Here is an 18,491-nt window from a genome sequence, read left to right on the forward strand (position 1 = left end):
TCAATTGCAGGCACGACGCCAAGGGGCAATCCAACTCCAGCTCCACAACATTGGCCGCAATGTACCAAATGTGTCGGACAGGATAGAGCGGATGACAACTGCCATGGAGGCTAACACTGTGGCCATCGTCTTGCAGCGCAACACCGCCCGCCACCGCCAACTACTTACGTGGCTATCTGCTTACACGCGCTCAAACTATGTAATTGGTAGTGCCACCTCCCAGCTCTCACGTCGGTCCCTGGCTATGCAGCAGCAGATGGTGCAATGCTGCGAGGATGTGGCGCGAGTACTGGAGCAGGTCACCAGTGCCGTACTGGCACTACATCCAACTGGCCCAGCCAATGGTGGTGGGGACGACACCAGTGAGGGGACCTCCAGTGTCAGCAGCCTGTCTGCCTCACAGGTCGGTGTACTACTCCGCAGCAGCAGGCCCACTGCGGGTTCATGTGCCGTCCCTGAGGATGAGCCAGAGAGGCGATTGGGTGCAGCGTGCCGGAGGCGCACTTGACTTTACTGTCCACTTTGGCAGGGACATGCTGATGATAGAAGCATGTCCTGTGTATGGTTTAGAGCAGTATGGCGCAATACTGCTCACATGTAAAGAATTGCAAAATGACATTATTTTTGTGCCTTCAACAATAATATTTATTCTAGCATCGTACATCGGCCTCCTGTCATTATTTCCATTGTCATGCAATTGTGAATTTTTGGGTGAGGGGAGTGGGTGCACTAGAAACTGTTCATTGTGATGTGGTTGCGGCGTCTGTGTCCTTCAGCTTGATTCTCCCCGCGTGCATGACGCACATGTGCAGGTGGCCGGTCGTCCCCTTCCGACTCACTGCCAGAGATCTCTACAGGTATCCGGCGCTTGATAGCAATGTTGTGTAGTATTGCGCACACACAGCCACAATGCAGCAGCACAGATCAGGACTGTAGTACATGGCCCCACTAGTCTTGTGCAGTATGCGGAATCTGCTCTTCAGTAGCCCAAATGTCCTCTCAATGCAATTCCTTGTGCGTATGTGTGCTGCATTGTAGCGCCGTTGCTGTGGTGTAGCAGGGTTGAGGTATGGGGTGAGGAGGTATTCACGGAGGGCATAGCCACTGTCACCTGAATGAGAGGAGCAGAGGGTGAGTGCCTGTGCAGCGCAGCTACTTCATCACAGTGTAACATTGGGGGCCAAGTGTACTTACCAAGTAGGTGTCCTTCACCAAAGTCTCCTCTGGCCAGTCGTGTGTGGAGGCCGCAGTGCCGGAATATGAAGGAGTCATGTGTGCTCCCCTTGGTACTGTGCCACTATATCCGTGATGTATGTCTTAGCATTGCACACCATCTGGATGTTGAGGGAGTGGTAGGACTTGCGATTGCGGTACATGTACTCCGTTGCAGCTGGTGGGCAGATGTGGATGTGGGTACAGTCAATGCATCCTATCACATGTGGGAAATGTGCAACATTGTAGAATTGATGCTTGGTCTCATCCAAGTCCTGTTGGCTGGTGGGAAATTTGATGTTGTGGTGTAGCTGGGTCAGCATTGCATCTAGGAAACTCCTTAGGCAGCGGGACATGGTGGGCTGGGATATCCCCCCAGAAGCGGCAACTATCCCCTGGAAGCTCCCGGAGGCCAGAAGGTGCAGGCTGCACAATACCTGGACTGTATACAACGTTTAGCACGCATTTTTTACAACGCACTACCATTACAACGCAGGCAATACCACGCATACCATTACAACGCATTGCGCTGGGGGGCGCTCTAGGATAGGGAATAAGTATAATTTTATATCCAACACCTTCCCTAGTGTCCACGGGGACTGGAGTTGGAATATAAAATTATACTTACCACTATCCAGCACCTCAAAGCGCTATACGTTGTAACGGTATTCGTTGTAAATACCGCGTTGTGAAGGTATGCGTGGTAATAGTATGCGTGCTAACGTCATACATCCTACCTGGACATGTGTGGGCACGGCATTGGTCCGCCTTGTTGGGTGCTGCATCAGGGGGTCAAGGTCCTGAATTAGCTTGATGATCATTGGCCCATTCAGGCGGTACTTTGCGTATATTTGCTCTCTGGTTTGGCCCAGCAGGGTGATCCGCTGGTGGTATATCCTCTTCTGGATTCTACGTCTCCTCCGTGCTGCTCGCTGTAGCCTTCGCCGCCTGACCACCATGTAGAGTCCTGGCATTGTGAGACTCCTAATGCTGCTGCTGCATCTCCTTAAGTGTGTTTGGTCAGGCCAGCACCTGTTACTGATTGGGAAACGGATTTTCCAAACAAAAATTCCTAGGCTTTGATGGTTATCACCTGTCCTTAAATTGCGCCTCGCAATCAGCGATTTACGGGTTTTTCGCAATTTGCGAATTTTCTTGTATAGCGATTGCGATTGTATTGCGATTTCGCAATTTTAATCGCAGAATCCGTGGTTTCTCGCAATTTCCGATTCGCTATTGGGCTACTGCCGGGATTCTGCAAATGTTTTTGCGATTTTGCTATTCTGTGTTTGCAAATTCGCTTTTTTCTTCAAGAATACCGATTTTGTCAATTGCGCTCGCAATAGCTTTTTCGCAGCTATTGCGATCGCTATTTTGCTTCATGAATCAGGCTGATGGTGACTAAAATTTCACCCTAGTTTAGCAAAACTTTTTTTTCCAAGTTTCATATTTTGTGAATATTTTATATTGAAAGTAAAGAATTATCAAAGGCGCAAATAATAGGTCCCCAGTACTTGAGAATGCCAGCGGGACTTGTTCTCGTCACTGTTCAGGCCCGGGCCGGGTGGTAGCCGCCCTGAGTAAGACTGCGCTCTGAGGTCAGCGAAACCCGATCAGCCCCAGATCTGTGAGTGATCTCCCCGCCGTTCAGACCCGCGGTGGTGCTTTTTTGCCCAACTCCCGACTCTCCCAGACCCGTTGTGTTACATCTCCTTCCCAGAGTCGCGCTCTTAACAGCATGGTCCTCCTGCTGGTATTTCCCCGGGTGGTGGCCCTCCAACGTCAGTCCCCGGTCCTGCCCAGGAATCCCTCAGGGGATCTGTAGACCTCTCATGCACGCATCCCCTCCCACGCCCCGGCTCGCAGGCCGCAGCTTCCCCGGGATCCCGCGCTCACCTCCGCTGTTCGCGTTCCCGGGTCGCGCTACGCCCCATTTACCAGTGCGAGGTTGGGCTCCTCTGGTGCCTCCAGATCGCTTTGTTAGCTGCCCGATGATCCACCTCTCCCAATCGGCCCCTGGAGGTGCAGAACACTCGGTGGCTCTGTCGCCGTCTGCCGCACTCTGCCGCCGCAGGCTTCCGACCGTCTGGGTACTTCTTACGCGGGTGGAATCCACCCGCACACTTCCTCTCCGCAGCACTTACGAGGGCAGGGGGGGGTCTCAGTCGTCCCTCCTTTCAGGTCTGCCAAGCGCTCGGCTCCCTCTCTGGCAAGCGGTAGCCTCCGTTAGTTCCGTCTTCGGGTCTCCCGGCACTGGCTCGCCGCCATTTTGTCGTTGTCTCCGATTTCCATCCCAGGTCGTGAAACCGCCGAAAGCTCCACAGTTTGCGCTTAATACTGTAGCGGAACCACAGCCATACAGGTGCGCCCCACTGTGCAATCGTTTGGCGGCAGCTGGGGGTTCCGTGCAATGGTGATTCAGGATTATGTCGGGCTCGCTAGTGGAGCTCAGCGCTCACACGGCTTCCCTCATCGGCCTCCAAGCCACGCCCCCCGAAAGTAAAGAATTATCACTCTTGCTTCCAAGCTTCTGCAAATATCTGCATCTAATCAGAGAGCATTGTGGGAGCATTTTACATAGCCTTATATTAAACTTTGCAAAAGTGTGTGCGAATCTTTATACTGGAACCACTGTCAGTAGTGCAGTCCGTGCTTGCAACATTTCCTTAGAGCGCTCACCCTAAGAATAAAGGTTTTGCATTAATGAACCATAAATACAAGTTCGAACAGCATTAGCACATGGACACAAATATTACCTTGACTGCAGACAATGCCCTTAGCTGATTTAATAATATGGTATTGTAAACTGGCAGCCAAAGGGTTTGTGCTGTAGCTGGCTGGGCCTATTTAACCCAAGGACAAAATAAACATGAGAATGGGTTGTCCTTGACCACAATTATGTCCTGGCCTTACGGCTATAGGAATTCCATACTCTTGCTTCAACAAGAGTGAACCATGTGGCAGGAGTTGCTTTGTTCTGTGTAGTCTTTGAAGTTATTTTACAAGTTACTATGTTAAAATTAGTTTGCTTGAGCCGTTTTGCATTCTTCGTCTTTTACAACTATTCCACAGACCTGGACAGAAAAAGACAGTTGAGGGAATTTTCTGTGTTCCTGGTCTATTAATGAAGTACTCTATTGTTAACGCTCTTCATCTAAAATTGGAACAACTGAGAGTTTCTTCCCTTGTTTTTCCTAATTTATAGTGTGCCTTACGTTTTATGAGGATAGGAATATAAATAGTTTTTCTATGTACTTTTTGTAGAACTCCAAAAATTTTTTACTTGTAGTTTCAATAAGGCTCCTTGTGTTTTACCAGCTGGGTTTTGATATCATTTTTTTTTTATTATTATTTACTTTGGTGTTAAATTCCATTTTCAAAGTGATTTTTCAACAGTGTTACCTTCTACCTCCTTATGCAAGTGTTAAATATTAATGGGTTCATCGACTCCTAGCTACATACTATAACTGCCTTTTGACATCTCACAATGGTAATCAAATATGCAATGATAGTAATCATCCAGCAGATCTCTCCGGCATTTCTCCTTTTAAACTATGCATGCTCAGGACAATTACCTTTACATAAATATCTCAGAATGGGCTACCAAGTGCAGTGACCTGTTAAGTGAAATATGAACATAAATACCATAGAGGGACCTGCAGAGCTGCTCAAAGCTGCCAGGTTACTGAAAATGACCAACTGTGCACCTGTCTATCACACTTCATCATCTATATCACTGCATCCTATAACACAATAACAGCACCATGGTGGTCCTTGCACATTACATGGAAACACTTACCACGCAGAATCAAAACAGTTCAGTTTCATAAATCTTTATTTCGGTAAAATTAACCATAAAAGACATCACAAAATAAAACACACAGTATAACATTAAAACCAACATAATACATGAATTACATAACACACGGTGCATCACTGGCTGTTCAATAATAAAAGTAATAATGATAATAATAATAACAATAGACTGTCAGACTAGCTAATGCTGTGTATATATTTAACTCTAATTAGCCAAGACCAGCCTAGAAATGTGGCTACTGATATGGCCACCGGGAGAGATGTTACCATCCCTAACAACCTTAGGGCCTCGTCTGCCCCTCTCGTCTTGGAATTCTGACAAATCGGTTTTAGCCATTTTTTCCGTGGGGCAACATATGCAGGGCATACAAAAAAGAAGTGACCCAAAGTTTCCTTCTGGTCTTGACTCAATCAAAACAAAAACAACACCCTTCCACCACACACCCTATATAATGTATCATGCAACCAATTTAGGCAAGAGCTTTAGCACCCCACACAGGGAAGTAGTAAGTGCTGTATAAGTGTCGCTATACAATAGAGTACCCACCCCTTGGAAATAAGTTTACATTTATTTTTAATTGAAGCTGCTGCATTGAACAGTTAAATCCTTTTTCAGTTCCATGTTAATATTCTTCATCCAGTTTTGAGTGTTTAGATCACTTTTATGTGTTAGAATCAACATCCACTGTATTCAAGAACATTTCTGAGTAACGTTGGGCACCGACCTGAAGACTCACAAGTGTGGCCAGGGTACCATTAGCATGTTTTAAGTTTTGAGTATAATAGAACAGGCATTGTTAATGCCTCTGTTTCGCCTTTGTAAGAAATAAAGAGAATGTGGCGCAGCGGGCAGAGATGCTGACTCGCAAGCCCGTCTGCGCCCGGCGCCAGAACCCCTGGACCCCGCGAACGCCACGACACCAGACTCCACTATGACACCAGCACCCTCCATACACTCAACGCCGGCCGAAAGCACACCTGCTTCCAGGCCTCCCCGAAACGGACCCACGGACCATTCTCCTGCCGCACCTACAGTTTCACCTGCGACAGAGCCGCCAAACCTCCAAGGACTGCACCCAACCACCTCCGCTGCATACTCCTCAACACCCGCTCCGCACGCAAACACACCGTCGAGCTCTGGGATCTGCTCAACACCTCCTCCCCAGACCGTGGCCTTCCTGACTGAGACCTGGTGGAACAACTCCTCGGCGCCAGACATCGCCATAGCCATCCCGGACGGCTACAAGATCACCCGCAGGGATCGCGCCAACGGAATCAGAGGAGGAATAGCCATCGTCCACAAATCCACCTTCAAGGTCGCCACCCACGCAGACGACACCCTGAAAACTGCTTAACACCTCCACTTCCGGATCCACACCGACCCCAACACCACCCTCAGAGAAACACTCATCTACAGACCCCCCCGGACCCCAGGCTCAGTTCAGCGACTCCATCGCCAACCTCGCCAGCACCCACGCACTCGCCTCCACGGACTACATCCTCCTCGGGGACCTGAACTTCCACCTCGAGAACAACAACGACGCCAACTCCGCCACCCTGATCGATAACCTCGCCAACCTTGGCCTAAGACAACTCGTCACCGCACCCACCCACGCCGCCGGCCACACGCTGGACCTCGTCTTCTCCACAGGCACCCACATCGCCTTCGACCACAGCGCCAAACTCCACTGGACCGACCACTGCTGCATCCATTTCACCTTCAAGAAACCAACCACGCTCCACCGCACCCAACAGCTGCCTCGCCGCTGCTGGAGCAAAGTCACCGAAGACCAGCTGATCACCACCCTCGCCCAGAACCCACCCGCCGACCCCACCAACCCAGACGCCGCAGCCTGCAACCTCAGGCAGTGGATTGACGACTGCGTCAACACACTCGCCCCGCTCAAGAAACCCTTCAACAGCCTCGCCAGCAAGAGAGCCACCTGGTTTACCAACGAGCTCCAGAACTCCAAACGCGCATGCCGGAAACTGGAGAAGATATGGCTCCACGAACTCACACCAGACAACCACGCAGCCCACAAGGACGCCACCTGCAGAAATCACCACCTCATCAGACTAGCCAAGAGATCCTCCTACAAAGACCGCCTGGATAACCATGCACACGACAACAAAGAGCTCTTCAGCATCGTAAAGGAACTCTCCAACCCCAGTGCCAACGCCAACGACATCCCGCCCTCACAAGAACTGTGCGACTCACTAGCCATCTTCTTCCACCGCAATATTGCTGACATCTAAGACGGCTTCAACACCACGACTACGCCAGACTCCACCTCCCCTGTAAACACTACCAGGCCCAACCATCTGATCTCCTGGTCCAACGTCAACGACGACAAGACACGCAAGGTCATGAACTCCATCCACTCGGGATCTCCGTCAGACCCGTGCCCACACCACGTATTCAACAAAGCAGACGCAGCCATCGCACCCCAACTACGGAAGGTCATCAACATCTCCTTTGAAACAGCGACATTCCCGGAAAGCTGGAAGCACGCCAAAATCCACGCCCTCCTCAAGAAGCCCAAGGCGGACCACAAGGACCTCAAGAACTACCGGCCCATCTCCCTGCTCCCGTTCCTGGCAAAGGTCATCGAGAAAATCATCAACATGCAATTGGCCCGCCACCTGGAAGACAACATCTTGGACCCGTCCCAGTCCGTATTCAGACGAAACCACAGCACTGAGACAGCCCTCATCGCACAGACGACATCAGGCGCCAACTAGACAATGGCGAAACATCAGCCCTCATCCTCCTGGACCTGTCAGCCGCCTTCGACACAGTCTGCCATCGCACTCTAAAGACACGCCTCCTAGAAGCCAGAATCCAAGAGAAGGCCCTTGACTGGACCACATCCTTCCTCTCCGGCAGAACCCAGAGCGTCCGCCTCCCACCCTTCCGATTCGAAACGACTGACATCTGCGGAGCCCCCCAGGGCTCATCTCTCAGCCAGACGCTGTTCAACGTCTACATGGCCCCCCTTGCACAAGTGGCCCACCATCACAACCTCAACATCATCTCCTACGCCGACGACACCCAGCTCATCCTCTCTCTCACCAAGGACCCACACACAGCCAAAACCAACCTCCAAGAGGGAATGAAGGCCGTCACCGACTGGATGAGGAGCAGCAGTCTGAAGCTGAACTCGGACAAGACGGAGGTCCTCATCCTCAGACCCACCCCCTCAGCCTGGGATGACTCCTGGTGGCCGACCACACTGAAAACAGCACCAACACCCACTGACCATGCACGCAACCTAGGATTCATCCTCAACTCCTCCCTCTCCATGTCTAAGCAGGTCAACGCTGTCTCCTCCTCCTGCTACAACACCCTCCGCATGCTCCGCAGGATCTACAAGTGGATCCCGACCGAAACAAGAAGAACGGTGACCAGGCCCTCATCAGCACAAGACTGGACTACGGCAACGCACTCTACGCAGGAATCCCGGCCAAACACCTACGACGACTACAACGCATCCCAAACACCTCCACCTGACTGATCGCCAACGTCCCCCGCCGCAGCCACATCACCCCCCACCTGAGAGACCAACACTGGCTCCCCGTCGACAAGAGGATCACCTTCAAGCTCCTCACCCACGCACACAAAGCACTCCACAACGCCGGACCAGCCTACCTGAACAGCAGACTCCGCTTCTACACCCCCACCCGCCAGCTCCGCTCCGCCAGCCTCGCCCTCCCCATAGCGCCTTGAGACCCTCACTGGTAAGTAGCGCGCTTTACAAGTACTCTGATTGATTGAATGTCCAGGCTTCACTCATGGACATGCCTTTTAATGGGTCTCGCCTGTTAGGTACGAAGGCTGAAACAGAGCAGCCTGTGTTCTCCTTTGACCTTTCTGCACTTATAAAGCAGTACTCGCATCAATTTCACACCTTTAGTGGTATCACTAGGGGCATCAAGGCTCACCATCCCAACAGCATATACACCAGCCTTTTTGTGTTTGGGGATCTTTGAGGCCAACACTGAAGCTAGCAGGTACAACGTACTTCCCAGTCCGCAATCCCTCTGCCCTCCCCCAGGAGCAGCCTCAACTTTAGTTTCCACTTGGAATTATACAGCAACCCCATTGGTGGCAGGATCACTCCTTTTACCCACTTCTGGCGTGCAATAACATCTGACAGGTGGGTCCTGCAGATAATCCAGAGAGACTAAGCCCTGCAATTTCCTTCAATCTCACCACCCATTTTACCTACATCAGAATGGCTTTTGGAGGACCATTTGCCCATTCTGCTCCCGGATGTCCAGGTTTTTTGAAGGAAGAAGCCGTGAAGAGGGTCCTGAGTCTTATTCCGCTATTTTATTGTGCAAACAAGGGTAGTGGGCTTCGCCCAATTTTGGATCTTTAACTCCAACTTCTTCCTGCAGAAGTACAAATTCAGGATTCCCACAATGGCCCAGGTTCTCTCAACACTGATTCATGGACAATGGATGATGGCGTTGAACTTGCAGGATGCCTATTTTCATATCCCGATCCTGCATGCCTAAAGATGCTATCTGCGGTTCAAGTTGGGCCACAAGCATTTTCAGTTTGTCGTGCTTCCTTTTGGCCTCTCCAGTGCCCTAGGATGTTAATGATGCTGATAACAGCCTGACTGTCTTCTCCTACCTAGACTATTAAGTGTTGAAGGTGGGCTTGCCACAGTCATTTGTAGACCACCTCCAAATGATAGTTAGCTGCCTTATAGCTTTGAGGTTCATGATCAAGTCACACCTGACTCCTTCGCAGAGCCTCGTTTTCATCCGAGTGATCCTGGATATGGTGCATTTTTAGCCTTCCCTCCAGAGTGACTAGTTCAGGACAGTTTCAGTCTCAGTCCTGGGTCTCAGTAAGGATGACTCTTCGGCTTCTGGGTTATTGGCCGCCAGCATTCTGCTAGTTGATCATGCCAGATTGCGTATGCAGGCTCTGCAGTGGGATCTGATGTGTCAGTGGGCGCAGCAGCAAGGGCACCTGAATGAATGAATGAATTTATTTATTGTTTGGTTACTCAAAACCATTACATTAAAACCAGGGTACAAAATTACAAAAGTTAAAAAAACAGAGTAGTCATCTTCTTTTAAGGCAAGTCTGTGTAATTAAAATCTGAGAACTTGCGGACTGAAAAAGTAGTGTCCAAAGTCTTGCAGGCCGGCATGCCTCGGCTAAGGCTGTGGTCGTTTTAGCTCGAGAGGGCCATCAGTTTAGTGCGAGTCTGTTGAATAAATTTTCCAAAAGTGGCCATCTGTTTAACTGAGTTCAATGTGTATAATTGGAGAACCGCCTCCTTTGCGGTGCGCGTCCACAGCTGTAAGATGATGGGCCTAAGATAAAGGCTGCGTGCTGTGCGCAGTGCCGGGCAACAAAATAGGAGGTAGGCCAGAGACTCCCATTTGTATTTGCAGAGCCTACATTCCTTGGTCGCTGAACCAGCCCGTTCGGTGGTATATAGTTCTTATAGGGGCATGGGATGTAATCTGTAGGCTATAATCTTGTGTAGGGCCCACTGCCTGCGTGAGATGGAGTTTAGAGTTGTACACTGTGTGCGGCAGACTTTGGGACTCATGGAGGCCTCTTTTTGCCAGTGACTCCAAATCCGATGCGCAAGAGCCAGTGCAGACTTGTTTTTTGATGGCAGAATAAGTCACTAGCTCAGAGCCCCAGTTCTCCATGGCTAAGTTGAGGAGGTCCTTAGCCGCCGTGAGAGTCGCAGACCAGGGGTTCCAGGGTTCCAAGAAGATGTTTTTTAGGACTGCCTTCAAAGTCTTCTCGTTTGCCGTTGTTGTAAGGTAGTAGTATTTGCACAGGGCAGCCATCTCTTCCAGCTTTTGTTGGTTCAGGGAGAATTCTAGTCGTGCAAGACTGTTTCTAGTGCACGCAGGGAGATGGAATAGTCTCTTATATGCGCTACAGTTGATCTTTTCCAGGTCTTTGTTTAGTTTTCCAGGGAAAGCTTGTTGGGCGTAGTTAAGGGCTGGCATTAATTTTGCCTTTAGTATTGCCTTTAGTATTCATGGTACCAAACGCCCAAGTAGTTGTATTGCTGCGTGCATCCCAGGATCAAGGGACCTAGCCTCCATTTGGCTAGTTTTTTTGTTTCGGATAGTGCCTGAAGATTACAATTTTTGATTTGGAGGAGTTAGCCACCAGCCTGTTTTTATCGTTGTATGTTGCTGAGGCCGTCAGTGCCTTTTGGAGGCCTATTTTAGTGTGATCAAGAAGTACCAAATCATCGGCGTATTGCATAAACTGGATTTTAGTACCCCCGATCCTTGGTGTAGCTAAGGCTGCTCCGGTCAAGGCTTGATCCATGTCTGCTGTGTATAAATTAAACAGCAGCGGTGCTAAGACGCACCCCTGCTTTAAACCTCGGTCCGTTTCGATCTTCTCTGATGCGGTGTTGCTTGAGAGTTTGATTCTGACCCACGTACGATGATACGACAACTGAATTAATATTCAGCAGGGCGGAGTTGATGTTCCAGAGTGCCAACTTCTTCCAGAGGATTGCGCGGTCTACCCCATCAAATGCTGCAGAGTAGTCGATAAAGCAAGCGAATAGGGGAAGACTTTTGCGCGACCGTGCTTGATGGGCTAGATAGGAAAGAGCTGTCATATTGTCACCGGTTGAAAAGTCTGCAAATTGCACAAGACATCTTCCAGCAATGGAGGGAGCCATTGCTTGTTCTCTTTTTTTAACTGCTGGAAGCCTCAACGTCAACACTCTTTGGAGTCCCAAAAAGGCTCTCTCGGAGATGCCTTCTGTTTAGTATGGATCTCTGGACTCCTATATGCCTACCCCCCACTACCTCAGCTGCCACTAGTTCTGAAAAATATCAAGATTAACGGGCCCAAGTGATGCTAGTGGCACTGGATTGGGCCAAGGGAGTGTGGTATCTAGAGCATCTGGGCTTAAATATCCATCCTCCGGTCAGGCTGCCACTTTGGCAGGATCTTTTGTTGCAGAAAAAGGGCTGGGAGCTACCCCTGAGTCTGCTCAAGCTACATCTCCATGTGTGGAGACTGAGCTGCAGTAGCTGACTTGGGTTGATGTTCCTCTCGAAGTAGTGAATGCCATTCTTGCGGCCAGATGTCATTCTATCAAATCCATTTATGCTGGAACAAATTTAAGACTTGGTGTAGCACCCACAATACCACCACCCCTACAAGCCATACTATTGATGTGTTACTGTTCATTCTGTTTTTAACCCAGCAATAATAATAATGATTGTGTTCAAAAATATAAATGTGGCATTCACAGTGGAGGCAGCAGTGTGCCTTGTGCTTGCCACAGTGAGACTTCTGGTGCTTTTATCGTTCGTAGCTTACTTCCTATAGGTGATGCTTCAGCCCTTTCGAAGTATGGTGCATTTCTAGATATGACAAAGACGTTTGTCACTTCTTCTCTGGCACGCTGCCAGATGCTCACAGAGTAGACAATTGAATAGCGGTACTTAATTTAAATTCCGCAAAGTATATTGGCCCTTTTTTTAGAACATATACTAAAGGGCATCTTTATGCTATTTGCGCCGTTTCTGTGGTCTTGAATTTAACGCACATGTAAAGCCTTGATTTGTCATTCCTGATGGATTTTCGTTGTTGAACAATTTTCTGGATCAGCAGTTTATCACAGTAACAATAAAAAGATTGCTTGTATATATAGCTATAAAGCTACCGGGGTTGGAAATAACATAATTCCTTCCACCAGGCACCTGGCCCTTCATGTAATTGATCAAAGAAATATAACTGCGTTTTCAAGTGTCCTTATGAGCAGTCCAAGGATGTTTTAATCTGATGTTTTTGTGTGGAGCATGATAAAAGAATGTGGGGTATTTTACCAAATCGGTGATGTCCTGTTTTATGTCCTCAGGTTGTAAGTTCAACGAATGGTGATCTGAACCCAGACGACCCGACCGCAGGCCATTCCAATGCACCCATAACCGCACCTGCAGAGGTGGAAGTACTGGATGAAACAAAGTAAGTTTTATTGTTTATTAGAACATTGGATTGTTGGGAGCTCCATTGAAAATAATGAAGTGCTCCGGTCGTCTAACGGCTTCTTATGATCTCACAGGTCACCGGTGCAAGGTTCTCCTCAGTCTACTGATGTATAGGGTGACTTTACAGTTCCATTTAATTTGCTAAATTTTCTGGGAACCTTACAAACTAAATCAAGTGACCTTGTAATATGTTTCTAGTCAATTGAAACCTAAGGATTTGGGGCAGGGTATTCAGCTCTTTGCAATAAATTACAGAGGATCCACTGCAGGTCACTCCATTAGTGGGGTTGCTGTGTTGGGCCCTGAGTATTCCTTATGCAACTTGTAAGTTTACTTCCCCTCATTTGGTTGGTTGCTAAGCAATTGGTGGCGAACCAGTGGGGGTGGGGACTGGCCTGACTATCAAACACTAGCCAGGGTAGATTGCATATTGTAGTGAACAACTCAAACTATACAGTGAACTGTTCCCAGAGCCTTTCTGCTCATTTGGACCCTATACCACTCTTACCTGCTGCAGACTGCCAAACCTAATGAGACTGATCTACAGGTTGATGGCCACTGAACATGGTACTGAGAGTGCCAACTGGATATGCACTTTTTGATGAGAGGGCAATGTGGGGTCATTGTGCTGAGTTGTGCTACATGGGATAATCAGATTGCAGACGGGGTATGTTCTTGTACCTTATTAAACCTCAATAAAGAAGGTAACTATCCTTTTGCGGGTTGAAATGTTTATTAAAGTTGATGTAAAAATTCACTGTGATATTTTGAGAACCATCATTCCCTATATAGAAAAGCACATATAGACGCTACCCACGCGCGCTGATGTCCGTTCTTTTCTTTCTGTGCCAGACAGCGCTATCAGAAGAGCTACCCCTCTGTTGTTTTTTGGCAGGCTTTTTTGAGTTTTTGAAAACTATTTTTGAGGTTTACCTCCAGGTGTGTCGAGAATGTCTTTGCTCAAGTCTGGTTTTAAGCCCTTTGGTGCCTGACACTGACTGATTTCGCTGACAGGCCCACATTTCGTTTGTCTCTCCGACCTGGTCTAGATCTCGGAGGGAACTGCAAACGACATGCAGTGGTGACTAATAAACCACGATTGGCTCAGAGACAATCCCTCTCCTTTCCCCAACCAGATCTCAAAATAATTACGGATGTGTGAGTCTGGGATGGGTGGCCATTTGAGAGAAGTGGATATCCAAGGACTCTGTTCTCTGGCAGAATTCAGACTCCACATCAACCTGCTGGAGCTCCGCACGGGGGCCTTCTTTCATACCCAAAGTGGCCCCCCCTTTACATGTGGGGCAATCTATCACCTTACCTACCTTTTCTGCTCCTCCACATCCATCTAAAGAAGAGGAGTGACACCACCATCTGGAACTAAAAAGAGTGTTGTCCTTCTACCTTGACCACACACATGAGTTCCGTGTGAACGACCAACTCTTCGTGGGGTATGCTGGTCCAAAGAAAAGTTCGGCAGTGTAGAAGCAGACCATCTCCAGATGGGTCGTGCTCTGCATCTAAATCTGCTACACACTGGCCAGAGGCAGCCTCTTGCAGGCTTGCGGGCTCATTCCACTAGAGTTAAAGCGGCCACCAGTGAGTTAGTACGCAGAGTTCCAATCCTGGATATCTGCCGGGCAGAAACGTGGGCTTCTTTCACGTTCACTAAAGATTACTGTCTGGACAGTCAGGTCCGTAGGGATGAGCACTTTGCCCGTTCGGTCCTGCAGGTTTTTTCTGTTTAAAATGAGTTTGCAGACCTTCCTCCAGGGATGGTTGGGTATCCATTCAAAAGGTAAGGAATCTGCAGCTGGAAGTCTCTATCACATGAACAAGTTACTTACTTTCGGCAACGTCTTATCTGGTAGAGACCATATCTTGCAGCAGATTCCTTACTGACCCACCCATTCTCCCCGCTCTGTGAACGGATTTCTGCTTACAGGGATGGCCCCTTTCAGGGCCCTAGTTTTGACAGACCATTAGTCAGTGTTCTTCATGGCTCCACGATTCGGGTGTGGAAAGTTGGGAAAAGTAAGTGACGTCGGCGTGCCCTGGTGGTACCTATATAGGTACTGTGATGTCCTGAATGACGACAGACGCTGAGCCAATCAACGCTACTTACCAGGGTACTGCTCATGAAGTATCTTTCAGATCCAGTCTGACACCTGGTGAAATTCAAAATGCAAGAAATCTGCAGCTAGATATAGTCTCAACCAGATAAGACATTACTGAAGGTAAGTAACTTGTTCGCTTACTAGTGGGACTGTGGTCTATTAGGTGTACTCTTTCTAATGTAAAGACATTATGCTGCTAACCTAATATAATTTGCTTGATCTCATTATTGCCGTAAAATACTTGAAGAGTTTAGCAAGCTTATTTTCTCAACCTGTTTTTCGCTTGTGTTTTCCTTGCGTGTAGCTGCCAGAAAGTATTGAACATGTGGTGAGTTGTTCAAAAGCACAGGCAGGCAAAAAAGCTCCTTTATTTATTGGCCTTTGTCGAGAGTGGAGATATAAAAATATATATTTATAAGAATAACAAAAAAAAATAAACTCTCAAACAGAGCATCTGTCTGAAGAATCATTAAAAACATTGCCCACATATCAATAAACAGAAATGTAAAATGTGACTTGCGGAGGAGCTTTTTTGCCTGGCGTCATTTTTTGTTTTAGTGGGAAAGCCTGTTGCACAGTTTTTGTGAATAGTGATGTAGTGCTTGTCACATTTCCACAATTATTGGTGCACTAGGTCCACGTTTCTGTCATTCTAAAGCACGGTTGCTTGCTTTGCCTCCACGAGTAAACAATTCTCTCGTGAAAACGTTGCTATTTTGGAAATTGTTAGCCAGTTTATTTAAATAGATTGATAAATTATACACAAGGTCAATCGACCTATTACAAAGGTTCCTTTTGATATATATATTTTTTTTAATAAAATGAGACCGACGAAGTAAAATACAGCTACCTAAGCTATTGAGGTAAGTATGTGTTGAAATTATTGGCTCATATTCAACAGTTTTCAGAAGTGTGTTTCAGGTGCAAACGTTGAAACTGAAGGTAAAGCAAACAATATATTTAGTCACCTACTTACGTTTTTTTAAAATAAGGTAAATTTTTTAAACTTAAACTTTGATATTTTTCTTTATGTACCCACGTTTTACTTTGTTTTTTTAACACTTGTTTGGAAGAGGAAATGTTCCACTGATACAAAGTTCGTAAAAAAGTAATTTCATAAATACATGCATCCTAATTACTGTCGCCTGATATTGTAGAGTTCTTTTCCATAATGTGATCTTCCATAAAGCTGATAATATATCTTGTTGTATTTCAAATTGTATACAAGCTCTGTAATTAAATGTATTTATGTTTTCAAAGTCAGAGGTGACCCCACCGAAATTTGGTTTGGGAGATGATTTTCATTGTTCTTGAGAGTAGTGTTCCAAGCTTGACTCGTTTTTTTATGGCATTCACATTGGACACAACCGCAGTCGTCATGAGCAGTTTCTGACAAATCAAACTCAGATAAATATTTCTTGTTGCAGTCCGCTCATCTTAAAAATATCCTCTATACGCCTTAATTGATGGTGAAAACGTTTCCTTCAGCAACAGCTCCCCAGCACTGGTTGAGCTACACTGCTTCAATCATGCCTTCAGTTATATCAATATCACGGTATAAAGGCGGATGACCGACATCTGTTACTGTGTTTTTCCATGCTTCATCAATGCAAATCCGAATCTCTTACCACCAGCAACCAGGTCAAAAATGTCTTCCCCTGTCGAAGATGTTGTAAGAAAGAGGTCCTTTCAGGTCAACATGACATCTATATATACCGTCATATACCAAACCAGAATCCCTCAGGCAATTACTCTTGCTTTTTTTTCATCTTCAGTGCCACCCAGCTTCTCACTGCCCCAGGCTCCGAGCTTAAAGTTGCTTCTGCGGAATGCCCCTTCCTGCTAAAGTGCCAACTCTCATGCTTTTGCTACAGTCTACCATGCCTGTATTGCCCTTGGAGCCGATTTAGGCACTGTGTGGCCAAAAGAAAGGGTAGGGCATGTTTTGAACACACACCCTTGTGTCAGCATGTCCCTAGTGGCCAGAGATTGGACCAGATGGAGGAAGTCTTCAGATTGGATTTCTATGCTCTGGATATGCCCAATAGAGATAATGTCACTCAGAGTAAAATGATGCAAAGTCTGGCAACCTCCTTCCTCCCTATAATACAGAAACTGGCCTATGCCTACACTTACAAAATGAGAGCGTCCTTCACACATATCCTGAAATGGACATACATGATCTCTGGCCATCGTTCAGGAGACTTCTTAGTTACTTTGGTAGCATCAAAAGCTGAAGAAACACTAGAATTGTCCTTGCTACCTTGTTAGACAAAATCCAGTATCTTAACTGAAACTTTGCGATTGTTATTTTTTGGAATGCTTATATGCCAACCCTTGACTATGCCCGGTAATGCATGCATAAGCTAGTTGTTAATGCTCAATATTATGGGCCAATCTACTCTACATCAGAAGGTAACTTTAATGCATATCCTATTGCTGGCACAAATAATGTCTTTTTTCACCACTCTGATTCACTTCGCAGATCACATATGATGCAGATTAAATAATACCAATTTCTCTGGAATGCTCCCTAATGCATAACTGCTCATGTTCCGCATAGGGCATATTTCAAAGCATATATTAAACTTGATCATGATGGAAACATCAAAGCGTACCTAGAGCAACTATATGCCACAGAGATCTCCACAGCTGAGAGGCATGAGAAAAGCTTGTCATACTTTTCTTCTACACCCAACCGTTGGTAATGCTACATACTTGCTGTGACATTGTCAGAGTAGTTTCTGCAATACATTCATAACACCAAAACACTTTCCACATAGGCTACAATGAACTCAGTTTTTTGTTCATTCACACACTAGTATTCAGTTAAGCATACTAGCTCTTATCCTAGTCACCTCATATGCGCACATAGCTACTGTCACAAAAATGCACAGTAAGCCTCCAGTTGGACCAAGCAAAAAACCGACCAAGAAAACTGTTCGAACTAGTCAAAACTCAAACCAAGACGCAACCCTTACTATCAAACAACACAACAAACGACATCCCACACTGTGAAGACTTTTCTGCTTTCTTTAAGCAAAAGACCGACTACATAAGATGTGACCTCCTCATTGATGTAAGCCGATACCCTAGCCACATCAAAATGTCTAACACCCAACCTAAAAATAACGCATCTTGGACGTCCTTCAACACCTACTCTGAAGAAGCAATACACAAACTGCTTGGCACCTTCAAGCCCTCTAATCACATCACAGACCCCCTACCTGCTAATGCTGTAAAAGACCGCACCCCCGTACTCCTCCCACTCTGGACTAAAATAATTAACAGCTCCCTACAACAAGGTCTCATCCCAGACTCCCTCAAGGTGGGGCA

At 47.2% G+C, this 18,491-nt stretch overlaps 1 protein-coding gene across 9 annotated transcripts in view; it reads left to right on the top strand.

Moving 5' to 3' along the window:
* The window catches only part of CSNK1G3 (casein kinase 1 gamma 3), a 443,408-nt gene that overhangs the window by 415,417 nt on the left and 9,500 nt on the right, over positions 1 to 18,491 (top strand). For 4 of the 9 annotated variants that reach the window (XM_086961090.1, XM_086961085.1, XM_086961091.1 and 1 more), the window contains 2 exons: positions 12,909 to 13,015; positions 15,460 to 15,483. In XM_086961090.1, the coding sequence (XP_086817216.1) occupies positions 12,909 to 13,015; positions 15,460 to 15,483 (131 nt within the window). Of the gene's footprint in view, positions 1 to 12,908; positions 13,016 to 15,459; positions 15,488 to 18,491 lie in introns of those variants that run through there. The other 5 variants (XM_086961092.1, XM_086961093.1, XM_086961087.1 and 2 more) reach the window with 2 other exon arrangements.

This window comes from Lissotriton vulgaris, chromosome 3_1, assembly GCF_964263255.1.
Source record: "Lissotriton vulgaris chromosome 3_1, aLisVul1.2, whole genome shotgun sequence".
In the NCBI taxonomy this organism is placed as follows: Eukaryota; Metazoa; Chordata; class Amphibia; order Caudata; family Salamandridae; genus Lissotriton; species Lissotriton vulgaris.